The sequence below is a fragment of the Pseudopipra pipra genome, chromosome Z, assembly GCF_036250125.1.
Source record: "Pseudopipra pipra isolate bDixPip1 chromosome Z, bDixPip1.hap1, whole genome shotgun sequence".
Lineage (NCBI taxonomy): Eukaryota > Metazoa > Chordata > Aves > Passeriformes > Pipridae > Pseudopipra > Pseudopipra pipra.
In genome coordinates, this window is record NC_087581.1 from 34,614,168 (window position 1) to 34,642,157 (window position 27,990).

Here is a 27,990-nt window from a genome sequence, read left to right on the forward strand (position 1 = left end):
CTCAATTTTCAAACTGCAAGCTCCACTTTGAAATGCTAAGAATAGTCATCACAGACCGTATAAATTTTTTTTTCTGGAAGATTATGTAGTGGAAGCAGTATGCTAATTGTCCTGAGTTGCACTAATTCAGTAGTTTTTGCTGAGTAACTGATAATCTTAAAGAAAATGTGTCTAAGTAAATGATAGTTGTCTCGTGAATGCATGTTCCTACCACATTTAAGGGTTTTCTTTGGGCTCAAGCTAAAATTAATTACTTCCAGAATTATAAAGGCATTCAGTCCCTTGTTTAGCTCTGTCCAAAGAGCATGCCTAAAAATGATATTGGTGTAAAGGAAAACAGTTTGAAGTACTGAAAACAGAATTTTATCTTATCTTCAGTTCTTGTGTGCAGCCTGCACATGCACATATGTATTTTTTGTAAGTAGCCTTACAAAGTTTACACTTAAAATAATGGATGAATCACCTTAAATCAGAAGATGATGTCCCATTATTTTCCATGGGGTTTAATTATGATGATGGTTTGTTTCAGTTATGATAAGATGTTGGTGAATTGTAGATATTGGAGTAACTTTGTATAATTTGCATTTCAGACCTCAGATAAGAATTGGAATCCATGTTTACATGATGAAACTGCCAAGTTGTTCTACAAGGTATAGTATAAACTGTATGCTAGAGAAAGAAATGTTTATAAAACTAGCTGCATTGGAGTTTCTTCCACAGAATGTAAGACCAAGAAAACATGTAACTGTATAGGCTCTAGAATAAAAGTAACATTCTGAATATTTTTATTCATCCAGACTTTGTGAAATCCAAATTACTAATCAAGAATTTGTAGGTGTTAATACATACGTCCCGTTGTATTTTCAGCTTGTACGACTGGATAACCTTTTCGCTTACTGGAATGTGCAATCAGAGATGTTTTACCATGGTGGTTTTGATGAATCATTGGTAAGTAAAGCATGAGATAGTGTATCTGGTATTCTAGTTGAATCTGGGAAACACAGGACATGCTTTACATTTAGTTCTGCTTCCATTTGTAAGTATTGTTTGTAAGTAGAAGCATTTTTAGGATAGTACATGCTAAGGCTTTTATGTGATGTAAGTATAACACCTATCTGAGGAAGTTTAAAAAGAGAAAGTCTTTTGCCAGTTACAAAATTTACACAACTTACGGTCATCTTACTACTTTTCAGAGATTTTTGTTAACTGAAATTAGACATTCTGTTTAAAACATAGATACATATTTTGAACTTTATGGTGTGTTGGAGGGATTATCTGAGACCTGTAATAAATTGCTAACACTTTATATTTTAAAACTTTATCTGGAAATAAAAATGCAACTTATTTTTAACTCCATTGTGTGTGTAGGTTAACTTAAAACAGGGAGTTTCCAGCCACAGTGTGATTCCAGAAGGTTATGATTTTGGTAAGTGGTATTTTATTTGTGATACAGGTGCCTAATTCTAATTTTTAGTGCCTCTCAGAGGTTGCTACTTTGGCTGTTACTCAAAAATCTTAGTAAAGAGTTCAGCTTAGTCCTGTAAGGGTAACAGTCTTTCTGACAGTGAATACTGTACCACATCTGTAGCCTTAAAAAGGCCTTGGTAAAAATGAGTCTTGAGTTATGTATTATTCAAGTGGAATGTCATACAAAAACCTTCCATTGATTAATTCCTTTGCTTAAGAAGTTTAGCAATAATATGTATACCATGTAAGTTTTGTGAATCACATTGGTTTAAGTATGTTTTTGAGGTCACCTGCTTTATGCGAAGTATCTTTTTTCATGAGGGGTGAATACGGTAATCACACAAGTTTGAAACTGTGGTGAATGGCAATTCTACCTCTTTTAGGACAACTCTTTAGTTTGAGACTTTTATAGAAAGATAATGATCATCGAGTCTGATTCTATCACTTGATGTAAAAGCAAACATAATACTTACCTATAAGAAGCATAAAAAATGAAGTTTAGGGAGCAAAATACAGAAAGAAAATTAGTAGAAATGCTACCACACACAGTGTTTAGATAAAAGTAGGATAATCCAGGATTTAAAAAAAGCAAAGGTAAATTGGTGTAAATATGGTTTCATCTTGCAAAAATGCATCTTTGAATTGTATGAACCTTTCAGGGAATTTGGAATATTTGTTATGTAGATAGCCTATCATTATCTCTGTTGAAAACAAAGAATTCTGTTTGATAAAAATATGATTTACACAAATGCAAGTAATATGCAAATTCTTATTGTTGGATCAATTGCTGAAACAGATGAAAATATTGAAATAAACATGGCTTTGAATGGCTGATATTGCCAAAATGTGGAACCGATAAAACAATTCTGCTCTGAATATTTTAATATTGTGATGTCTTATTTTGTGTAGGATCCATATTGATTTTTTTCCATGCGTATTTAGGCTTGGATTTAGAAATATGGAATGTTTGGTTTTATCCACTATTGTGAGTATAATTTATCAAACAGAAAATCATTAGTACACAAAAAAAATAATTCTTACAGAATATGAGTTATATATAGTGAAATAAATGCTATGTTTGAAACTGTCTTGTACTATAAATATATCATAGCCCAAAAAATTAGGTTTTTTACAAATATAAACTAGTAATTGAAACATCTGCACGTAATACTGCATACAGAAAAATTTGTGGTAATGTTTTGTAAACATTTGTTTCACAAATGTTGCCAGAGTGAAACTGAAAATGAGTATAAATTGTATTATATTTTAAGTTGTTTTAGACTCCTTCATGTTTTGAAGTCTGGCATTTTACAATTAATAATCTGGCATAATTTAAGATATCTATAATTTATGATGGTTTTAAATAATTTAGTTTTTATCTCAACTTTTTATCTCAACTTGTATTTTTTAGTATTCCGGCCAATTTCAGCTAAAGCCAAACTCCTTATGAATCCTCGATCTGATGTTGACTTTTCATCACCAAAAATGGATTTAGATGTAAACTTACAGAATATAACTGTTGAATTCAACAAGCCACAGGTATAAACTATTTTTCTGAAGTTTTATGTAGTGTGGTAAAGAAGTTAGTTTGTGAGAATTAAGAAAAGCAGTCTGAAATTTTACAGTGGACATACAGAATCTATTAACTTCTTAGTCTTGTTTTTCTTTGTAACTGATTTGCTCTTGAAAGGGAATCTTGATACATGTTGTTCTCATAAAGATAATAACCCTCAGTTTGAATTTGTTTGCTTAGTACTTCAGTGTTATGGAGCTTCTTGAGTCTATTGATATGATGACTCGAAATCTGCCATACAGAAAATACAGACCTGATGTTCCATTGCACAACAACGCCAAGACATGGTATGCAGTCTCAGACTTTGAAAATAATTTGTTAGTTATTAATTTGAAATTATTACCAAGGAATTTTTTCTTACTTAAGGGGGTTAGAAGTCTTCGAAAGGAAGTCTTCACTTTTGTTTTCACTTGTTTTTCTTAAGCTAGTACTATAAAAAATTGGTGAGGACCTCAAACCAAAGCTGAGGACACAATACTTGAAAGCCTATGGTTGCTATCTTAAAGGCCGTTATCAGGAACTTACGTCTTACAGTATTTTATACCATAACACTATTTTAATGAATGCCCACCCATTATATGTTAGGTACTATTACAAGAAAATATACGTAAAAATAGGCCAACTTTTTCAACCTAGATGACAAAAATTTGATTTCAGAAGATTCCTTACAAATATATTTTTATTATTTTCACACATACATGCATAGATTTATGAGTATTTTTCATACACAGTTACCTTTTAATTTTAGAAAACAGCAACCTGTAAAATCCTTAAGTTCCTCCACTGATCAGAAGTGCAATATTAGACATGAGATTCCACTCTTCACAGCTTGGAGTTGTATTCATTAATAGTCTGCAAAGCTTTGGAAGTCTTTTCTGTATACTCAAAGAAATGTAAGTTATACTTCATTTGTCTTTGCTTTCAGGTGGCAGTATGTTATTTATGGCATCCTTGAAGTAAATGTTCAACCTAAGCTCCAAATGTGGTCATGGGAACATATTCGACACCACAGGAAGCAAGTGAAAAACTATAAAGAGATGTATAAAACAAAGATAACATCAAGAAAACCTGATGAAGAAATCTTGAAATTGTTGGAGGTTAGTAATTTTCTGTTGAAGGATTTAATAGTGTTCATCTTGATATTTATTTAGAGTTGAATGTTTACATATTTTTAAGTCAGTTCTAATTTAAAATAAAATTTTCAGTGGCCATACTTGTACCTACATCACTACCTTTTTCTGTTAGTGGTATTAACAAACATAGGAGGTAATTTTTTAAATTAGAAACTTCGGGAAAGAAAAACTTGAAGTGATGTGCTTTTCTTTTCCAGGTTTAAGTTTTCAGATTGAGCAAAATAACTTAGGTTGCATAAATTGAATTGTTCACTGTAAAACTGAGCTGTGACATGTAACAAAAGGAAATTGTCAAAAAATAATTTCTCACCTCTTTTCCAGGAATTAGAAAAGGCCTTGGATATTTTTAACATCACTCTAGCAAGGCAACAAGCAGAAGTTGAGGTAAAATTCCATAATTTAAATTAGTCCAAGAGTAACTGAAACATGAGGTTGTGGAGATTTCCAGCAGATGGATTTTAGATCTAGTAATTGAATTGTGTATCATACAGTCTTTCAATTTTCCTAATATTTCATGGTTTCTACTATAAGGCATAGTTACTTTCCGCTTGTAATTATGCAAAAATTAAGTAACTCCATATACTACTTCTTCAGAGTGACTGATCTGGGATAAATTTCCACATGTGATGAGGAAGATCTGCTGTGGAAAATATGGTCAAAATGTGACAGAGGTCAAGTTGGAAGCAATTATATCCAAAGCTCCGTGGTCCCTCCATCCCCCAACAGTAGACTTCTAGTTTATTCCTTTCCTTCATGATACCTTATTATGTAGACTGAACATCTGTTGTGTGTTGACTCTTTGCAGTGTTACTATTCAGAATACCACAAATGCAGAAAACGTTTAAGTAGATTATCACAATGAGGCAAGATAATGTGACTTGAGTAGTTACACTTAATTTGTTAGCCTCAGTTTTCCTAGGTTAACATACTGCCTAGTTTTCAGTAGTGGCTGAGTATCATTCTAGGACACTGAAGTGAAATCTTCATAAATTTTCTGAAATCTTTCTACATTAATAATCAAGGTAACTAAAAGTAAGTAGACTATGAAGTTTTCAATCTGAAAGTAATAATAATTAAACTTCACGAATTTCAGTGACTGCTTATGGCAGTGCTTGAAAGCAATTTGATTTTTTTTTTGAGGAGTGTGGAGTATATTAAATATAGTGTGAATGCAATTGCTGCAGTAATAGATATTGTGCTTCTAACCCAAAACTCTGAAGATGAATCTGTACATGTGATTTTTCCTTCTGGTGTCATCATTATCCAGACTTTTACAGAAGACATATTCATGACCCTCTCCTTCAGTTGTTTGGCTGAATTGGACTGCTTTTCACAAGGAGGGTTTTTTTCTCTTCTTGTAGTTCTCATTTGATTTTGGAATATTTTTATCCTATACTTTATAGTTTCTTTTGGTTTATCTCTCTCCTCAAACTTTTTGCAAGGTGAGGGAAATCCTGAAGTATTTCCTATCTAGTTTTATTCTTCTTTTCCCCAGTGTGACTATGCTGCTTACGAAAGGTTATGTCATATCGCATTCCCGACTACCTTCAAATCCTGAGATTTAAGATAGGTTTCTGTAATGCTTAGAAGTAGATTGCAAGTGAATGAATTTTCGGTTGTTTGGGCTTTAAGGATTGCATTTGAGAAGCGTTAAAGAGCATCTTAAAAGATCTGCTAGCTGGTTATCTAAATATATTTGAAAGTATTGAAAATCAGGTCATGGTGATTCTACTGTGTTCTATCTTCACCTATCTGTCAGCACCCATCTGTGTTACTATTATCAGGTCATACCTCTGAAAAAGGATTCGAAGTACTTAAAAGAGGAAAATCTACTATTAGCTAGGTATCCTGACAGGTCACCTTGAGTCTGCTAAGTATTTTAAGGAGCACCCTTTAGATGTGTGTTGAGTAAAGCCAGATAAATGATCCTGCTGTTTGTGAAGCTTTTCTGTTTTTTAAAACCATACCTAAAAGTTGAATTTCAAGGGCTTATTTTCACCTAGATCTTGAAATCAAGCTCACCAGAAATCATATTCGTGATCACAATGCTATCTGATTTTCTGGCAACTTTGTAGCAAGAACTTTATATTGCAAACCTCAAGCCACTTTTTGTTCTTAGCACTAGTGTGCTAAGTACCAGACACTAGCACACCAGTGCTTGCTTCAGTGAGCCAAGCATCAAGTCTGTATCAGGTAGCTTGAGATATTTTATGCTTTCAGTCTAGGGAAAATTTTGTAGGTGATTCACCTAAATAAGAATATAGGATAGAATCATGGAATCATTTAGGTTGGAAAAGACCTTCAACTGTTAACCACGCACTGCCAAGTCCACTAGTAAACTATATACCTAAGCACCACATCTGCAGGTCTTTCAAATACCTCCAGAGATGGTGACTCAGCCATCTGTTCCTGTTCCTGTCCTTGGGAACCCTTTCATTGAAGAAATTTTTCATAATATCCAATCTGAATCTCCCCTGGCACAACCTGAGGCTCTTTCCACATGTTCATCACTTGTTACTTGGGAGAAGAGACTGACCCCCACCTGGCTACACCCTCCTTTCAGATAGTTCTCTCTGTTAGTCAAAACAGTTTACCTTGCTGATTAAGCTTGCCACAATCTGTGACTGCATTCATTATTAAACCATTGTAAATGGACAATGGGGAAAATCCAAGAGGAGTTCTTCAGCAAATCTGTGTAGTTCCCATACTGCACAGATTTTTTTCTTCATCTTTGCAGAAATACAGTTCCCCTGGCTTCTGCCTGTAGTCTTGCTTACCCTGGACTCCAGTGCCTGCTGCTGCCTGCTATGTGGAGCATCACAGCTTTAAACATCATTTCTTCTTCACTGTAGCAGTTGTCCTTCAATACCAACCCCTTGATGTCCCAGAAACCTGTAATTTCACAGGTTCAACAGCCTAAGGCTCTTTTCAGTTTTTCCTTGGACTGTTCACTCTGTAACATCTACTTGATAACTTGGTGACCTTTATAAAGAGGACTTTTGAGGACTTTGTTCAAACTTTTTGAGACTTGATGTTTAACTGACATTCTGCATCATCTCTCTGAGGTGAATCAGTAGTATCAATTGAGAAGCCTCTGTGTTTTTGTGGTGAGTCCTACTTTCTATTGGTCTGTAGGTGTATAGATGTGACAAGTCCCTACATAGTTCTGATTTATAGTCGGCTGTTTTCTCTAATTGTGTTGCACGGATCTTGGGGTTTTGAATGCTCAGAAGAGATCCCTGTCTCACTCACTTTAGGTATTGCTTTCACTAGAGTACCTCTAAATTTAGGGCTTATCTGCAACTGTTTATATCTTTTTGGATCGTATTAGTCATGAAGAAAGTTAGTTTATGTGGTCCACTACAGTTTGAGAATCCCTCTGTCTCTCAGATCACTTGATAGTTGTTTGCCATTCCCATGTCAAACTTTCAGTGGATGTAGTTTGCACTTTCTGTGAGGACCAGTATTAGAATCATTGCTGGTATCAGACAGGGCATCCCCTGGTTATGGAAATATTGAATATGGGAGAATGGAGATCTTCCTTACTATTATACCTGTATGTATCAGATCCAGGAATAGTTTTCTATTTTTCTTAGAGTAAATGCTGTGTTACAAGAGTAATTTTTTTTAATTGCTTTGCACATCTATCTTGAAATGAAAAATATAGGGCTGATTTAAATTTTGGCCTGTGCTGGCTATTTAATTGCTTACATATGTATTTTAAATGATTGTTTATAATGCCATTATTGTAATGTAAAGCACTGTATAATGTTGTGGATTTTTTATGGTGAAAGCTAGAGAGAAAATCTGCTATGTAAGAAACATTTATTGACCTTTTACATACCCTTTTCATTCTTAAAGGTGTTTGTTATTATGCAAAATAGAATTGGTCTGATATTGCAGTGTATACTTGAAAAAGTTACTAGAAGGAAAACTAAGGAATAACATGTTGCCTTTTTAATTGTTTTCTAATGATGTTTTGATGTGTTAGAGATGTCTTGGGTCTATATTTTCTTTAAGAAAATGAAGAAAAAAACATGAAGAAAATTACTTACCTGAGTATTTTTTAAATTTAAGGCAACTAAGGCTGGATTAAAAATCTACAGACCAGGAGTAAAACAAGCTGATGAAAATTCTGGTGGCTGGTTTAGTTGGATATGGAACTGGTCAGGTGAAAAAAAGGATGAAAAAAAGCAAGAAATCAAGGGTTCAAGTATGACAATTTATTTGTATTTTTTCTGTTGTTAGAAATGATTTATTAGAATAATAGATCCCTAGCAGTGGAATAGAACTTTGTTTTTATTACCAAATTATTGCTGTTTACATTTTCTCTTAGCCTTTTTTTGCTGATGAAGTTGTTAATTGCATGTAACAGAGGTATCATACAATTCCTTCAATAATTCTTTCTGAACTGTCTTCAATATGTGATTTCTTCTGCCACAGTTTTTGTATTTGCATGCACAATGTATGTGTATGGGTATTTGAAGAAAGTGCTAGAAAATAGTAGAACTTAATGGAATGAAAATTTTTTTACTTCCATTCATTTTAAAATTTGTCTATTTCATGCAATGTATTAGACTTTGATTTACTTAAGTGTAGGGCTCCTAGTAATGGTTATGGAACATGGAAAGTAAATCAGAAAGGTTACTTCTGTTGTTAGCAACTTAGTAAATAGAACAGGTCAGAATAAAAGCATTTTAAAGCATGCTTTAGGATACTCAAGACTTGGCTTTAAACCTCAGTATATTTGCTTTTACTAATTCAGGACAATGTTGACAGTATCTACTGTACATTGTACAGCTACCAAGGCCTGTAAAGTGCATAACAGTATTTGCATTTTTTAGATACCTGTACTGAGTTTAACTAACCTCTTGAAATGTGACAGGTCTTGAAGAACTGATGACACAGGAAGAAAAGGCTAAACTTTATGCAGCAATTGGATATAGTGAAACAGCTGTGGATCCAACTCTTCCAAAATCAGTAAGTCATGATTGACTATGATGCCAAACAGTTGGCAATTTTATCTACTAATAAAAATCTAAACGTAGGAAATCACTTTCCAAATTACTTGAAGCTCTGTCTCTACATTTGAATACTCTTCTGATACTTTTTAATTAAGTTGCTGCATGCTGGCTTTATGCAGAAGACAGCATCATTAGATGCAGTTTCAGGATACTACTTGTATAGCTTACTTTGGATATTCTGAAATACTTCACAGTTAAATTTTGCTTGCCCTAGCTAGCATAAAATCATGTATGTAGTGTATTGTTCTTTAAATATTGAAGTGCTTTATAGATCACCTTTAAATATTCAGAAGCTTCTTCACAGAATGTGCTAAGGGATCCTAATAAGGGATAAGAAAATACACTAGAATCTAAAATATGAGTGATAGTAGAAGAGGTAGAATAAATGATTATATAAGGAAAGAGGTGATTCAAGGACTGTAATGGGGAATAGCAACATTTTGAACCTTTCAGAAATAGTCTGATGTCATCTTAATGTGGGATACCAAGGACAATACAATTGACTGGTTTTTGGCTCTTCATCAGAGAGTGTTTATCACAAAATGTTGTGTAGAGACATCAGACATACATTTGTAAATCTACTTGTTACTCTAGCCCTATCTCTTCCTAGTAACTGTTTGGGAATGACTTTTACACCAGCTATGATACAGACTATTCATAGCATGAGAAAAATAGTTTTGAACTGTTATTTGTAGCTTTCATCTCTTCATAAACTCTATTGAAATGTGTATTAATGTATTTTGTAATCCTATATTGTTTTTTGGCATATATAGTATGAAGCCATGAAGTTCTCTGTGAAGTTACTAAGCATGTCTGTATCCATAAGAGAAAACAGGCAAACTCCTGAGCTGGTAGAATTTGCATTAAGTGGCTTGAGTACAGTATTTACCCAACGACCAGGTGCACAAGCAGTAAGGTGAGCTTTCTGTCAAACTGTACTTGTTCCTCATGAAATGCTGATTATGGCTAATAAGCATTTTTAGACTGTTACAGTATTTAAGCTCCATTTTTCACTGTAATTTCTTGTGCAGTTTGGGAGTGGAATAATTTTACAATTGATGGATGAATCATGGATACTGTTTCCATGATAGAGTTCTCTGCATCTTCAGAGGTTTTTGTGCCAATATGGATTTACTCCTGTTTTTTCAGTTTGTTATGTGCAAACAATCCAGGTGCCAACTTGTTACTTGCTTTTAAAAGCAACTGTTACTCCTTTTGAAACTTAATCTGAGCAGGGTGATCTTGCAAATGCTTGTGTGTGGGCATTTAACATTACTGAAAAGTTCTTAAATTCTCAATTCACTTTCAGATTAGATTTTAGAAGAAAGCTGTAACTGATGATTTTTGCTTTGTTTTGTGTTCTCACACTGGCAGATGAAACGTATCTACTGAAATATTTTAATTTCATTTCAAATGTAATGGCTTAAGTATTCTGGGGGAAAGTAGCCTTCCTGTTTTAAATCTTGTGCCCTCTACTTTGAGGCATGTTAGTATAATGTATGTATAATATTAAGATACTATTGATCTTTTTTTATAAGTTTTGCATGTGGCTTTTCTGTTTGTACTCTTGTGCATCTAAATGGCCCAAATAAAGTTATTATACTAAGAAAAAGGAAGAAAATATTACATTTTTACAATGAAACATTTTTCTTTGAGTGTTTGGAGATAAACATCTTCAACTGAGAGCTATTAAAGAGGTGGACAAGGTATTGAAAAAATAAAAAATCCAAGATCTAAAATATACTTCTTGAGAGTAATGAGACTATTTATCTTTGTTTCTTCTATTTCTCTGCACTAGAACTCTTTCGTTTCTGATGTATATCTGTTTTCTAGTATCAATTATACCATGTAATTCTTGAGCTCATACTGCAGAATTCCCATTTGCCTGTCTCCTTCCTGCCCTGACACCTGTCCTCATGAAAAGTGTAGGAAGGGAATAACTTGGACCTCATTTCTTGTTTAGTCAAGGCTAACAGACAAAAAAGATAATGAAATGGAAAACAGTTAACACACAGATGTGTGTTTACTCCTTAAACTATTTGTGTTGAAGTTCGGGTAGAGATGTATTGTATTGGGTTTTTTTCAAGCTCATTTCCTATACTCTTACTACCTAATTGTGCCTAGCCAGATGGATATTACATCTAAACAGTCTGTTTACCTTTCTTTACAGATTTGAATCAAAAATTACCTCACTTGAAGTTACAGGCATGTCCCGAGAAAAGTGTACGCCCTGTCTCCTATCTTCTCGAACGGCCTATTCGGATGAGAGTACCTCACTTTTAAGCATAATGTTTGAGACTAATCCTTTGGATGAGCAAGCAGATCAGAAGCTTAGAATAGAATCACAACCACTGGAAATAGTGTATGATGCAGTAAGTAAATATTGGAATAAGGTATAAATCTTGGAAAATCTTAATAGTAAACTTGCCATGATTTATTTTTCCTTTATTTTAACAGATGACAGTAAATAACTTAGTGGATTTCTTCAGGCCTCCAAAAGATGTAACTTTAGAGCAACTGACATCAGCAACTCTGATGAAACTTGAAGAGTTCCGTGAAAAAACATCAACAGGCAAGTGCTACATGCTTTCTAGCGACACACTCAGACAAATTTTTCATTCTAGGAGTAAGACAACATTGTATCCTTCCGTATGGAGATGCATGCACCCAAGTTATAGCTTTCTAACACAACACCTAAATAAGTTGAATTATTCAATCTCATTGCAATGCATTTATTCTAGGTATTGGATATTTTGTGTGTATCTTATTTTAAATTCAACTGTTTCTACTTTGTAAGATATGCTGCATGCCCATAAGACAGTGTTTCAGTATTTGTAGTCCATACACAGTTTGTTACTTCTTCAGTTTTGTTCATCTGATATCTAAATGACCTTAATTATTTCCTACTCCTTAAAAACTGATACTAAGATATTAGTCCTCTAAAGTAACCCCTAAATCATTTTCAGAGTTCTTGCTTTTCAGGACACTATCTGCCTTTATATGGTTGTTTTCCATTTTCTGTATTCCTTGATGAATATTGATTTTGATTTGGACTAACTCAGTTCAAGTCACATAAACTATATTTATCTGCCTTCCAGTTGCTCGGCATTAAAGCCATCCCCCTAGTTTTCATTTTATCTCTGGAGAACTTACATTTTAACACATTAATCAAAAAGTTGAATACTTCAGAAACTAACACTGAGATGTGTAGAATTAATGTGTTCCAGTAAGGATGTGTGAAGCTTTCTAGATCAGAGATATGTCCAGCAGTGTCCTGTCTGTGTGGATGGGAGTGGATGCTAAGGGGAGATTTCATATATAAATTATTTTTTAAAAGCAAAAAGGCCAAGCAACAAATGCTTTTTTTTAAACCTCATTTAAATTTGTAATGTATTAATATTTGAATTGTAAGTTTAAAAAAATCTGAGTAGTCAAGTGATAAAGAATTTACAGAAAATTCAAGCATAATGTATATGTAATTGATTGCTTTTATCAAGCTGATGTTGGGACAGAAATTAGGTGTCAGTTGTATTTTTATTCATTAGCTCTTCTTTAACTGAACTGTTTAATTAAGGACTAATATCGGATTAACCAGTCAAAGTTTTGTGGATCAACTTACTTTTCTTTCAGAAACTTCTTCAGCAATACTAAATATAATGATACCACAATGCATTGCTCTTTCCTGAGATGAATTTGTAAATTTGCTGGATTTAATATGCTTGGTTCTCTGCTCATTACCACCAAATACACTGGTGTTGATCATAATGAAATTTTTTGTGGAAATATGGAATCATGCTCTGTGTTTATTACAGTTTCAGCATATCATTACTTTAGAGGTATACCAAATACTGTTCACACCCTCACAAGAATGCTGATTTGCCTGTGGTAATTTAAAGGCTTGATCCAGTCAGAAACAAGAAATTTGATGGAATGTCTAAAAATATGTGGCACATTTCTTGTAAAATCTTGTCTGAGACTTAAAAAATTTCCAGGGCACGAAGATTTGATCTGCAGAATCTTCTGTTGTGGGGTAGACTACACTAGTTGCAGAGGTAGAATAAGAAGAATGGGAATGTATCAACATAATTAATATGGTCAGACTTGCAATCCTCAGGAATTAATTTTTAACACTTTTCTTTGAGTGGTAGAAGGTAGCTGAAAAATACAGGGGAACTGTGAACTGCAGAAGTGAAGGAACTTGCTACGCCAAAGTAGTTATGATTTTCAGCATTAAAAGATATTACAAAAGTTTGGTTTACCAGAGGTCAATATATGGACTCCACTATATTGTCTTCCCAAGTGAAGGAAAAAAGAAAGTATTTGCTTGAACTTTCTACATCACTCAAATCCAGTTAGGCAGTATCCCAAGTTGTTTTACCTTGCAAACCCTGAAATGTGATTAACCTAAATCTCCTGTGGCAAGATGACCTTTGATAATGTAACAGTTTTAATTGTTTTCTTACCAGTGGATGTGCTGAGTGTCATGTTGTTATCTTCATCATTTATTATCTTTACTGTGATTATCAGCTTGTTGCACATGGTAAATATTTAATGGGTTGTGGCTGCATCATAAGGCAATTTTCAGTACTAACTTGAAGCAAGACCATTCATTCCTCTACAGACAAGCAGAAAAGCAGAATTTGATCTCAAATGTTCTGACAGTCTGAATTTCCCAACTAATTGCATGATTTTTAAGCATAATTTTTGGAAGATAATGTATTTGCTGATCTTCAGTGTCTGAAGATGCTTGTCATCATAGTGTTAACTTCTCTACGTCAATAGTAACAACACTAGGAGTTTGACCAGTGCAGCTGGATACTCCCAGTAAGAATTTCTAGGACAATAAAATTTCTGAATCTACAGAGCACAGTGGGTTAACTCAGTAATTACAGAGTTGCAGTTCACATTCCAGTTCTTATTTCATCTCTGCTGATTATGGAACTTTTTTGAATTTGCGTATGTTGTGTTGCTTTCTATACTTGTCAGTTAGCATTGTTTGCTAACCATTTCATTTACTTGGTGCTTCTTTAAGGACTGCCTGTAATTATTGGTTCAGAAGAAATCTGAAGATCATCTGTACCTTAGTTATCTAGCATTCATGATTAATTTCAAGTTAGACTTGATTTGCTTTTTATAGCTTTTTTAAATGCTATAGCTTCTGTATGGATTACTTTGTTTATGTTTACTAATCACACTATTTTTCAGGTTTGATGTATATTATTGAAACCCAGAAAGTTCTTGACCTCAAAATTAACCTCATGGCTTCATACATCATTGTTCCACAGACAGGATTCTATGATAATACATCAAATTTACTACTTCTGGATCTTGGTAGTGTTAAAGTATGTATTTACCTAATGCGGTAATTTACTGAAAATTATAATTCAGCTTTTACATTTGTATTTTATGGTACCAATTAAGTAAAAGTGCCACTTGCTGTTTATGTATTAGTTATTTATTTTAAACTGCTTTCCAGTCAAGGCAGAAATTACTGAACTCTCTTCAGTGCATTCTTTCAACGCAAAAAAATTGTTAGAAAGTGATCATCCTGTAATATGAAACTACTGTTGATGCTTTGAACTGTTACATGGAAAATATCTAACTTTTTTTTTGCCTTAGAATATAAAATAGTGAACTTCTTACTTACATGATTAAATGGTATTCTTATTAAATTATTGTTATTATTATTTACCTTTGGTCATTGAGTTTACTTTAAAATGAGAAATGTAAACATACTGACAATTTTTAAAATAATTTGAGTAAAATTAGAGGTACGTTTGAGATTTCATGCAAGCGAAAAGTCAAAAAGCTAATGACTTATGTAGAATTTATCACTATAACTGTATTTTTAGCAATCTTCTCACTGCTGAGTTTGTGTTCTTTCAAGATAAATGATATTGTATGTATGCGGGCAATTTCTTTTTTTTTTACTTGTAGTCTGGGTAAGATTGATTCTGCTACTTAATACCTGTTTGTATTGCCTTATCTGCTGCTTAAGTAAGAATTTGTTTCAAATCTTAAAATCTTGCTAAAGAGAGTAAATTGGCTCTGTCTTTTCAACAGACTGACTTTTGGAGCATGTGGTTTCACCTAGTCATAAAATCATTTGGGTTGGAAGGGACTTTTAAAAATCATCTACTCCAACCACCCTGCAATGAGCAGGGGCATCGTCAACTAAATTGGGTTCCTCAGAGCCCTGTCCAGTCTGACCTTGAATGTGCCCAGAGATGGGGCATCCACCTCCTCTCTGGCCAACTTGTGGCAGTGTATCATCACTCTCATTGTAAGAAAATCCTTCCTTACAGCTAGCCTAATTGTGCCCTCTTTTAGTTTTAAAGCGTTACCCCTCGTCCTATCAGAACAGGTTCTGCTAAAATGTCTGTCCACATCTTTCTTATAGGCCTACTTTGAGTACTGAAAGGCTGCTGTAGGGTCTCATCAGAACCTTCTCTTCCTCAGGCTGAAAAACCACAGCTCTTTCAGCCTTTTTTTCACAGGAGAGGTATTCTGTCCCTCTGATCCTTTTTGTAGTCCTTCTCTGGACCTGCTTCTGCAGGTTGCAGTACACAGGCCAGGGCTCACAAGAGCAGAGTAGAGGGGCAGAATCACCTCCCTCATCCTGCTGCCCATGTTTCTTTTGATGCAGCCCAGGATGTGATTGGCTTTCTGGGCTGCAAGTGCACATTGCTGAGTCATGTTGAGCTTTTCATCCGTGAGTACAGCAGGGCAACTCTTGATCCCATCATCACTAGCCTGCATTGATTATAGAACTATAGAATCACTTAGGTTGGAAAATACCTTTAAGATCCTTGAGTCCAACCATTAGCCAAGCATTGCCAAGTCCACCACTAAACCGTGTCCCTAAGTGCCACATCTATGTGGCTTTGAAATACTTCCAGGGATGGTGACTCAGCCACATCCCTGGGCAGCCTCTTGCAATGCTTGCAAGCCTTTCAATGAAGAGATTTTTCCTAAACCTCCCCCAGCACAACTTGAGGCTGTTTGCACATGTTCAGTCACTTATTACTTGGGAAAAGAGGCTGACCTCCACCTGGCTACACTCTCCTTTCAGGTAGTTTTAGGGATAAGGTGTTCCCTCAGCCTCCTTTTCTTCAGACTGAACACCCCCACCTGCCTCAGCCACTTCTCATAGGACTTGTGCTCCAGACCTTCCCCAGCTCTACTGCCCCTCTCTGAACACGCTTCAGCCCCTCAATGTCTTTCTTGCCATAAGGAGCCCAAAATTGAACATAGTATTCAAGGTGCGGCCTCACTAGTGCTGAGTGTAAGGTGACGATCCCTTTTCTAGTCCTGCTGGCCATGGTATTTCTGATACAAGCCACTGACATAGCCACATACATGCCACTGACTTTCTTGACTACCTGGGCACACTGCTGGCTCATGTTCAGATGGCTTCTGACCAGCTCCACCTACTCACCTCCTCCTGCAGCAGAGGAGTTCCTCTACCTGGGCACAGCTCCCACAGGTGTGCTCACTGCTGCTGTCTGGTGTTGGTGTAAGAGTTGGCACATCCTGGAGGCTGGCACCTGTGAGGCAGCATGTTCCCACTGGAGCTCTGCCTGGTCATCCTGCACCTGTTGTGGTGGTGCCATGCATTGATACCAGGGGTCACTCCAACCCAAGTTCAGGACCTTGCAGTAGGCCGTGTTTAGAAAGAACTGCTTCAGAAAGTGGAATTAGCAAAAAACATTGCTGTGTTGATACTAAAAATAAGTGGTCTGGTTGTAAATCCAAGTTATTTCAGTGATTTATAATTTTACCAGCTCTTCTGAATGCTGGTCATTTGTAGGCACTTTGTAGAGGTGGCACTTTGTAGTTGCCTGGGTGCTTGAGACAGCCCCTTAGATCTAATAGTCCACCTCCTATTCCACCCATAGAAACTACTCTTTGAATAACACATAGAAGAACACGTTTCAAAATCAGACTTCAGTAAGTGTGTCTGAAATTTTTTTTCTGAAATAGATGACTAATTTTTGTAGTGAATATAACTCCTGGATTGGCTCCTGTCCTTTAATAGAAATTAGAAAGCAAGATGAGGGAATTTGGCAATACCATAAGAGAAAATTTAATTACCTCTCAGGATATGATTAGTAATTACGTATTCACTATGAGTGACATATGCTTAAGTGAGATGTGGGTCATTTGTTGAATGATTATGTCTGATACAAAGCCAACAGTCTTTTCCCTTCAGTTGTGTACTGGATGAAATCAAGCCCAGGGGGAAATGGCATATAAAATTAAAACTGTTTCTTAATGCAGATACGTAAGATTATTAATCAAGTAATTCTGAATTTTCAATCTGCAAATTATTTTTAGTGTAAAAGTAGTCATAGTTCAGCAGCACTGGAAAAAAATGCTATGTCCTAGATGCTAGTATTTAAACCTGTTTCAGTTCTCTTGAATATTACCTGGGTCTGACAGAACCAAGTATAAATCCAAAATCGTTAGACATTAAAGGTTGAGGACAGCCATCAGAGATGAACAGCAGAGAGGGCACATACAAGTGTGAAATACCCAGGAAGTATGGGCATCCCTATGCTGAGTCAAAGGAACATTGATTGATAATAAAGGCAAGACTAATGATGAACAGTCCAAATGCCCTTTTTTTCTGTTTAACTAGTATGCCACAACTGAATTCAGCAGAACTCAGAAATCAATTTCATATTTCGGAATTGATTAATGCAGTAATATTTTTATATATAAAAATACTGAACAATTATTCTACTGATTACAGAGGGTTTGAGACTTTACACTTTGGAGTATGAGTCACTTGTTAAAGAAAATGATTTAATGCAAAATATATTGTCTAAAGCTTCACATATTTTAATTCACTTTTTATTTTGTTTCTTTCCTTGAAGAAGAGATAGGGTTTTATACTCTCTATTTTTCATTTTGATGCAGAATTTGAACTACTAATTCTAGTTCTCCTGTGCTGTGATAGTTGTAAGAGTCTGTGCCCTTGTACTGAGGAATTAAATTTAATCTTTTGTCATGGTAGGAACAAGTGGGTTTAGAATTAGTGCTTTGAATATTTTTGAAATTGATTTATTCTTTTTTTTGTCTTAAGATGACAAGCAAAAATCGTTCTGATTTGTCAGAACTCAAAGTAGGACAAAGCACTATTGAAGATATAATGTCAAGAGCTTATGACAGTTTTGACATCCAACTCAGCAGTATACACTTACTGTACAGCAAACATGGTAAGTATTCATGAAAGTAATCTTTCTTTATATGAATTTTATGGTTGCTGTTGAGCCTCTTATATTTTTAACTGAAGCAGTGGAGAATCTTTGAAACGTCTTCCAATGTGTTCTAAACTCAATACTATGAACATGTTACGAATTTCCAAAACATACCTTTAGGGACTCGATTACAATCTTAGTTTTTGCTAAATAAACAGATTTATAATAAAATCCTTTATATTTGAAGACATCTAATTTATTTATTGCATAATAAATATAGGACTAATTAGTTTGTCTATGGTATTTTCCTTTGATACCTTTTCTTCCCTAAATTTAGAGCAGAATCCACAAGAAGTTGTAGGTTTGATCATTTTGTAAAGGTAAAGAAAGAATCAGAATCAATTTACTTTGATCGGGTGTCGAAGGAAACTTTGACTAATAGTTTGGTAACTAGCAATATAGAGTCAGTTATAATCAGAGAAGTCATAAGCATTTAATTCTTAATCCTTTGGTTCCAGTCTCAACTCTCAGTACCATGCATGTTAAGAATCAGACTCTTAGATGGCTGCAGCATAGATGGGGTAACTGTTTAGATGTGAATGGGAGAAATTATTCGGTAGCGTTCTGTGTCTGAATTCAGAGCTTCTATAATGTATATCTGTTGATATATAGACCTGTAAAAGAGATCATGTCACCTGAATTTTTAGCAATATATACTAATATTAGATACTAATTCTGTGATATGTGTAATGAGAAGATCTCTTCCAATGTTTAAAGTGTAGGTTTCCTTTGTTCTTGTAGATGAGAACTGGCAAGAAGCTCGGAAGCTAAAAAATTCATCTCAATGTATCTTGCAGCCCTTGGATGTAAATATGGAATTTAGCAGGGCTATGGTTGTTACAGATGCAAGAATGCCCAAGTATGTGTTTTTCCCAATTTTGAAATTTTATAGTAAATTACTTTTTTGGGGGGGGTGAGGGGGAGGGAAAAGTAACAATGTAGTTTTACCTGTGCTATTTAAAATTGGCTAGGTGTGACTCTTGGAAGTAAAATACATGTATGTAGAAAAATGATAATAAAATGAAGACATTTTCATATGTTGAAAAGGTCATAGAATGTTATATTGTTATAAAAGTAAAATGTATAATATATTTAAAGATTTTTATTAAAGATAGTATTGCTTGTTCTAGTTGAGTCTTTCGAAGAGCTACATTTCAATTCTCATTGGAAATACTGAGGAGCTAAAAATCCAAACTTAGAGTCTCTTTTATAAACATCAAAAAATATTTTGAAAAATAATGCTGTCATACTCCCTCTCTTTGACTTGGATTATTCTTCTTGTTTGTTTACATACTAGGGATCACTTCTCAGGGAAACAGCTCTTAATGCATTGAGTTTGCACTTAAACTTACTTAGCAAAATTCTGTTGGTTATGGAAATGTACTCAATTGGAATAAAATGTATAGTACTCTTAATAGTGGTCAATGATTGCGTCGTGTAATGGTGCCATCTTCTGGAAACCTGGGAGGCCACAGTTTTGATGCTTGACTTTACAAAAGATATGCTTTCCCTCCTTACTTTTTGTCTGTTTGGTGAAGAAACTCAAATAAGGGAAGTGCAATTCACAGGAATCTTTTTATGTTAGAAAATTAGATTTCATTTCTATAGTCATAACAGAATGGCTTTATTTTAATTTTAATGTAGGTTTGTAATCGACATCTATCAAAGTTATGCCAGTGTAACCTGAATTAAGGAGTGTCTGCTCTTAATAAGAACACTTGTTGCCATACTGTAATACTACCTGTCTGTCTTGGCTACCAGGTGTGCTGCTCCTTTTGGCAGTTCCTGTGTCTATACAGATTCTGGGAAATTCTTCCCTGGTGGATATTATTTCTGTATTCCAAACTCTCATACAGCCACTCAATTTACAGTAAATAGTTTCTACTTGTGTCTAGAAATTACAGATTTTTCTTCCCCTGGGATAGTTCTGTTTCTTGGAGATAAGCTGTTCTTCTTCCTGTACTCTCCACAACTGCTAGGAATGCTACAAATAGCAGTTTGGTACAGATAAGTGTATACCATAGTGAGTTAGTAATAAAAGATAATGCTTTAACTTACACCAAGAGCAAGTAGCCATTTCAAATCTACCATGTTTGATACCATGACTCAACAATAGCAGAACATTTTGTACCTAGTCTCCAAATGCTTTCAGAATGTGTTCTGCAGATGGTATTAAAATACTCCAGAGTAATCTATCAGTCTTGAAATGATATGCAGCTTTTTACCTGATGGTGGGAATTAGACCTTTTTTTATATCTCCCAAATCAATTAAAACTAGAAATGTTCCATTTTTTGGTCTACCTTTTACTACTCAACCCCCCCAAACTTATCAGTATCTGTGTAACTTCAAATGCCAGATCTCTTTTTATCACTGCATAATCTCTTTTTGTTTTTAAGAAAGTTCTGTTGGTGACTGTTTCTGTACAGATACTTACGATATATATGATTCTATGGTTTAGCCCATGTGATCTCTAAATGACATTGTGCACAAATAATAAAAGTTAACTGATAGCTTTTGTTTCAGCAAGAATCACCTAAATTGTAAATTTTAATATTTGTAATTGAATAAAGTGTTATGCATCAGTATTGCTCACATCAATTATGTATGTATAAATGTATTTTTAGTATACATGTAGCTATTCCTTTATATTTCAATTTTTACGAGTATACTCTCTTATAAAGCCAGCATTATATTTTTCCAGAGCTTTTTTATTGATATTTGGAACTATCTGCATAGAACAGCATAGTTCTGTTGAGAAAAGTGAGTGGAAAGATATTAGTTCTACAAAAAAAACTAGTACCAGAATTATTTTGTTTAATGTCGTAGATTTTTATGAATGAGTCTCTTAGTTTGGAGGGCACCTGTTTTACATTTAGTTATCTAAAAAGAAGGTGATTGGGTAGCTGTACTTTTTTATTCTTTAATGTTTGCACATCCTTGGGTGACCATTGAATTTAGTTGAATTTTTTGTGATATTACTGTTTAAAACAGTAATGAATTTACTGGGGCTTTGTGCTGGCTTTCTTTAGGAAGGCACATTTCTATATTGCTGCCTTGAAGAGAATATTAATTTAGGTAATTCTAATTTAGTAATGACCACTGTATCAAGGGCCTTTCACTGTTAACCTGTGTTTTCATCTACTCGTGTTTTCTGATCCTTAAAATGGACTTTCACTCTTTGGTTGGATATGAATATCTGACTTTATTTAATTTCTGGTAATAGAAATTACCAGAAGTGATTTCCTTATAGTATCTGTCACTTCACATTTGGAAGCACCAATATGATTCTGTGGTTTTCTAGCCTGTGTCAGGCTTTATTTTTTTTATGTTCATTTTATCGTGTCATATGTTTCCCCTGTTTTCTAAAGGAGGTGTCTGAGAGTCTGTCATGTAGTTTGAAGGCGTATGAAGCCAGTATTGCGATAGCACTATTAAGAGCATCCTTTCATATAATAGGATTCATTAAAAACACAATAAAAATTCCAATGTGAAGGAATGTACCTATTTGCAGCTTTGGCAGTGGCATTAAGATTTCCTTCTCTCTAAATACGACCACACTGAACACTGAAGTTTCTCAGATTTCCTCGTCAATTGAAACACTTACCTCCTCCGTGCCTCAGTGTCTAAAGATGGGGAATAATTTTATTCCAATTCTGGATGTTTTCTGAACCTTAAAAGCTTTTGTTTCAAGAGCAGTGTAGTGAATTGGGATTATTTGCAATTATCTGCCTGGTATCTGCTAAGTGCATTCTGTATAACTGCATGGGCTGTCGAAATGGAAAACTTTGTCAAAATGCCTGCACAATATACATGAATTTTTGTAGGGAGATTTAAGTGTAATATAGGTGAGAATTGCTAAGTGTCCTCAGTTGCTGGAGCACTTGAGCAGTAGATGGAGAGGTCATTTCAAACATGGTAGCTACTCATTTACCCCAATCTTCTCTGTTATAATAAAAAAAAAAAAAAAGAAGGATAAATTTCTCTGACAGAATTGGAATTAAGAATAAAAGTCAAAACTAGTCGCGAATTAATCCTGTAAGAATTTAAGGATGTGAAGAAATTCATAAATTGGAGAAAACTATTTACTTACTGTCGCAGTTTAACGTGTACAAGTTTGTGCTTTGCTTGCTCAAGTATCAGGAGCTGTTTTTTCAGTTACTATCATAGTCCCAAAATTAGCTGAGGATGATTGAAAATGTGGGGTTTTTTTGTCCTCACATCTTCACCGGTCATATATTATATGTCCCTTTGAAGACAGAGTTATGAGTTAAGCACGTCAAAAGTGGGAGGTGTTCCTTACACCCCGTGTGTTAAGCATCTGCTGCTACCTGTGGTTGGAGAAAGTTGATCTGTTAAACCAACCTCTTTATCTCTTCTAACTAGAAGTTGTAATAGAAGCATAAGAATATTATTCGAGCCATTTCTCTGCTTTCTGTTAAACTCACTTGTATGAGAAACTGAATTGGGCTTTAGGTCTTTAAAAAGTTAGTGTCTGTGTTTGAGGTGATTCTTTTTGGCCAAAAGCCTATTCAGATGGGCTTAAAATTTGTTTTACTGTTTTCATTTTTAAAGACTTATTTTATTCTTTTATATCCTACTTTGCTCTGCCATTTAGACTACTGCTAGAGTCAGCTTAAATATACATTTCTTCTGGGAAGTCACTTTTTTTGACATTTGGGCCCTAAACATTCGTATGCAAAAAAACTCCTCAACCTTCTCTTCTATAAAATACCGTGTAAAGGCTCAGTAATGTAATTTATTGCAAGTACTTAGATTAAATACATAAACAAGAGGCAAAAATTTCAGATTGTGAGGGAAATATGCTTATGTAGCCAAATCACAAGGGGTTATTAGTACTATTTATGTGTGTGTTTATATATATATATATACATATATATATGTATGTATTATGTGCAATGGTTAGATGAGTGATTTTCTGACCAGGAAGACTTTTGTGTTTCTCGGAAGAAAATTAACATGAAGTTTGAATGAAATAGATTTAAGATTGATTGTTTTAACTTTGAAAGTTTTGACTTTGATTCTTTACAAAACAGGTTCAAACTCTCTGGACAGATGCCTTTACTTTCTATCCAAGTATCAGATCAGAAGCTGACAAGTATCTTGGAGCTAATTGATAGCATTCCTAAGCCAAAAAGTGTGCCTGCTACCAGTTCTCCTCCAAAACCAGCTGAGGTAAGGTTTTTAAAAGATATTTCATAAAAAATGATTAGCAAAACACCTTCTTGCCATTAGCAATGCAATTTTGAAAGAAGCGCAGGAAAGTGAAGAACAAGCATTTGCTTAATGCCTCTTGGAAAAGTTAGCTCATTCTTTAGCCAGTAACTATGAAATAGCTGTCCAGTGGCTGGATTTGAAATAAACCCTCCCAGAGTTTTACTGCTGTGGGAATTAATTTGTAGTTCATATTAATCTTGATTAACAAATATGCTCACTTTTGCTGAGGATTAGCTTAATGGTACCTTCAAATTTACACATATATCAGAGTGCCGCAGAGTTTGGGTTCAGCAAAGAAAACGTTGAAATGTCACAATTTTTAAAAGTTCAAGTAATAGATGAGAGTTTAAGTTTCAAAAACAAACAAACAAAATATTCACTATCTGCGGCTGGGCAGGCACTGTTTTATAAACAGTGTCTGCCTAGCAAAAGTGGCAGCTTTTTTTCAGCTGACTTCAGTGCTTTTCTCATCTTTCTTTTTTTTTCAGTTACACAACATAACTTAGTGGGTAGAAGTTCTGCCTTGCATTTGTAATGTTTAGGAGTTTGGAGTGTGTTCTCTCCTTCCTTCCCAACCCCTTTCCCTTAGTGAAAATGATTTGGGTCACTGTTTTATGCTTTCTTCAGAACAGAAGTTTACCCCTTTCGTATTATTCCTGAAAAGTATGTTTTACCTTTTGAGCTGTTTTTAGCAAAACTAGGAAATGAACTTCCAGTTCCTAATTTTTATCATAAATCTAGCCTGTGTGATCTGGTTATATTTTATGTGTGTTTAAAGCAGTTCTATCATTAGAAAATATGTCAAATCTCAAGGTCAAAGACAAAATTTGGCTGTCCATTTTTTTGTCATTTGTAAATATTTCCAACATTCTGTTATTTAATCTTCTGTGTACTTGGTTCTAAAGGACTACTGGTCATCTTTGTGTTGGCTTTTTTTTAAGATTATTTGATAATTTGTCTTTCCATCTTTGTAAAAGTTATTCTGCCCTGTTCATGAAGGCAGTTGATGCAGTTTGGCATTTTCTATGGGTTATGTTAGCATAATATTCAGTAACTGTAAACACAACAACTAGACATGCATACCTATTGAAAGTATATATACAGTGAAGACTGTTTCACTTCGACATGTGGTTCTTGCCATCTTTTCAGTGGTGCTGTTAAAATTTTAGCTAATTCTGACCTGCTCTTTCACTCTTCATATACTACTAGTATACTCAGCCAAAAGCTGCCCTAGTCTCTGTTGTTTTTTGCAACTAATCACAGACAAACTTTGTTTGAGGTAAGTAATGGGACTTTACATAGTTTTTATACATACACAGAATCTACACATATAAGATGATTATCTTTTGCTTTATAACATTTACTATATTGAATTCAATTATAGAATTCAAGTATTAGATCTGAAACATTTTAAGTGATCTTGATGTGGTTAGTATTACCTGTACATTAGTTGTGATTTACAAGATGAGGTGAGGAAAGACTGTGGAGCAAGCGTGAATATATTTGCATTATATGTCAGTCATTGTCAGCTTTGCAAATGTGGGTAAGGCCTTCGAGCCTGCACAATGGATTTTTTAGATGAGATGCAGTATGCGCTGAACTGAGCCCACCCTTTAATCCTAAGATTCATCTGCCAGGGCCAAGCGAGCTTGGACGGTGGCAACGAGGTCCTCAGGACATAGGTTTGTTTAGAGTGACCTTCTCTTAGATGGATGGCCTTACAGGGCTAAGCGAGCTCCATCTGCCTGGGTTTAGAGTTGTCCTTCTCCTCTGTGTGCTCCGAGGCTCCCCTTCTTATCTCCTGCGAGGGCACAGACCACGCAGGCGAAGCTCCCTCTGTGCTTAAATATGTCTGCTCAGTCTTCCATCTACCACAGAGCTTGGCAGACTTTAATTGATGGTATTAAGTTTGGTTGTATTGAGTGGATTTTCTGCTTTGGTGGTAGCTTTCATCCCTACAGTTGAAATTCTTCTGAACTTTGTTAGCATCACACCACTTCTGAACTGAAAAGGATGTGCTATCCTTTTTTAGAGTGCTGCATGTGAACTTTGTTCTTTACATTTTGAATTAGTGGTGGAAGTGTTCTTGGGCTGTGACAACAGAAGACTTTTTGAAACAGCTCCTTCTACATTTTTGCATTCTGCACTTGTACTTTAGCATAAGACCAGCATGGAAGACTTTATTTTTCATTTTTTGGTATTATGAAGTCAAATGTTACATTTTCTTCTTGTCTTCTTAGAATGTGGAAGTTACAGATGAGCAGCTTTCACAAGTTACAAGACTCTTATGTAGTTGATATATTTATTACTTGTGGACATGGGTATATTCAGAAAGGTCAAATTAAGTAGGTTGGAGACTATGAATGAGGCTGTTGAAATGTTATGAGGGAGATGAAAAATATAGCCTTGGGAAGTGTTCAAAGATTAATGTTTCTTGTTGCCATAATGTTTATATTTCTGTAAAATACTGTAATTCTGTGAATAGTTGTCTGACACTAAGCTTTGAAAGGTGCAGTAATAAGGGTGGAGGGAGGGTGATAGTGCAGGGAAAGAGCTGTTGACTGTGCAGTCCAGAGCCAAAGGCACTCCAGAAAAAGGGCACACAGACAGTGCACAGCTCTCTTCTTACTTTAGTATTGTGTGCAAGGCACATGTACGCTACATATGCAGCTGGAACTTGCAGATTAGAATGCTTTATGAACTCAGATCACCAAGACTGCTTCCTGAGACTTGATGGTGAATAAACCATTTGGTTACCCTTACTAAGAGAACTTAATTCTATCATGTATGAAACCAGGTGGAGTGGAGGATTCCTGTACTTTTGTGCACTCTAGTGGCATTTCACATATTGTCAGTTGCTTCGCTGGGTTATGCATAACTGCATCTCACAATTCAAGAATCTTAGAATCATAGAAAATGCTGAGTTGGAAAGAACCCACAAGGATCATCAAAGTCCAACTCCTCGCCCTGCATAGGAACACCCCGAGAGTCACCCACGTGCCTTAGAGCATTGTCCAAATGCTTGAACTCTTGAACTTCTTGAACTCTGTCAGACTGAGTGCTGTGACTACTTCCCTGAGAAGCCTGCTTCAATACCCAACCACCCTCTGGATGATAATACCCAACCTAAACTTCCTCTGACACAGCTTAAGGCTGTTCCCTTGGGTCCTGTCACTGGTCACCAGAGAAAAGAGATCAGTGGTTGCCCCTCTGCTTCCCTTTGTGAGGAAGTTGTAGACTGCCGTGAGATCTCCCCTCAGTTTCTCTACTAGTGTTTGATTTTTCAGATGTGTGAAGAAGTGAGATTAAAGACGGCAAAATGCTGGGTCCTAAGTTTGGCCATAACAACCCCGTACAGTGCTACAGACTTGGGGCAGACTGACTGGAAAGTTGTCCATCAGAAAAGGACGTGGGGGTGCTGATCAACAGCAGCTGAATGTGAGCCAGCAGTGTGCCCAGGTGGCATCCTGGCCTGTATCAGAAACAGTGTGGCCAGCAGGACCAGGGCAGTGATCTTCCACCTGTCCTTGACACTGGTGAGGCCACACCTAGAATCCTGTGTTCAGTTTTGGGTCCCTCACTCCCAGAAAGAAAGACTGATGTCTGTCTTTCCTCCCAAGGAAAAAGTGATGGGACAAGAGTAAGTAGACTCAAGTTGCTCCAGGGGAGGCTTAGATTGGATATTAGGAGAAGTTTCTTTACCAAAAGTATTGTCAAACATTGGAACAGCCTACCCAGGGATGTGGATGAGTCACCACTCCTGAGCTATTTAAAAGACTTGTAGATGTGGCACTTAATTCTGCCACTAAACCATGTCCCTGGCAGTGCTAGGCTTAATGCTAGTTGGACTTGGTGATCTTGAAGGGTCTTTTCCAACCTAAATGTATCTACGATTCTGTGAAATCAAGAAAGAGTTTTGTCTGCTGTAATGTTTTGTCTAGCTCTTTTTTCTTTTTTTTCCACCTGGCACTTGTATTGTGTGATTTTTATAAAAAAGCTCTTGGTCTTTATTGTTCTCTGAAGTTGCCATACTGTAGTCCTCTCAGAGAACAGGTTTTCTTTTCTCGTGGTTTTTCATATGATGTGCCATTTCTGTCCCTGTTTTGATCTGTGAAGTTGTATGTTTGAACTTCTTCACTGTCTTTTCTGTGTTCTCTCTGTAACTAGATGACAGTGCAATACCTGCTGCTTCTGTCTAATTTAGGTCTCATTTCTCCCCATGTTGGTTATTTCAGTGATGTAAGTGTTTAACTGTAATGATTTGCATTTAAACTTAGACAAGTTTCCCTAAGTG

At 35.4% G+C, this 27,990-nt stretch overlaps 1 protein-coding gene across 12 annotated transcripts in view; it reads left to right on the top strand.

The window, feature by feature from the left end:
• VPS13A (vacuolar protein sorting 13 homolog A) overlaps positions 1-27,990 on the top strand; it is a 105,765-nt gene that overhangs the window by 13,695 nt on the left and 64,080 nt on the right. For all 12 annotated transcript variants that reach the window (XR_010426523.1, XM_064641317.1, XM_064641316.1 and 9 more), the window contains exons 8-23: positions 591-650; positions 868-948; positions 1,369-1,426; positions 2,879-3,006; positions 3,221-3,327; positions 3,966-4,137; positions 4,495-4,557; positions 8,251-8,386; positions 9,059-9,153; positions 9,971-10,113; positions 11,368-11,569; positions 11,655-11,769; positions 14,403-14,539; positions 18,286-18,418; positions 19,202-19,319; positions 23,516-23,654. Coding sequence is in view for 11 of the 12 variants with exons in the window: in XM_064641317.1 (XP_064497387.1) it covers positions 591-650; positions 868-948; positions 1,369-1,426; positions 2,879-3,006; positions 3,221-3,327; positions 3,966-4,137; positions 4,495-4,557; positions 8,251-8,386; positions 9,059-9,153; positions 9,971-10,113; positions 11,368-11,569; positions 11,655-11,769; positions 14,403-14,539; positions 18,286-18,418; positions 19,202-19,319; positions 23,516-23,654 (1,887 nt within the window). In the remaining variant the exon portion in view is untranslated. The remainder of the gene's footprint in view (positions 1-590; positions 651-867; positions 949-1,368; positions 1,427-2,878; positions 3,007-3,220; positions 3,328-3,965; positions 4,138-4,494; positions 4,558-8,250; positions 8,387-9,058; positions 9,154-9,970; positions 10,114-11,367; positions 11,570-11,654; positions 11,770-14,402; positions 14,540-18,285; positions 18,419-19,201; positions 19,320-23,515; positions 23,655-27,990) is intronic.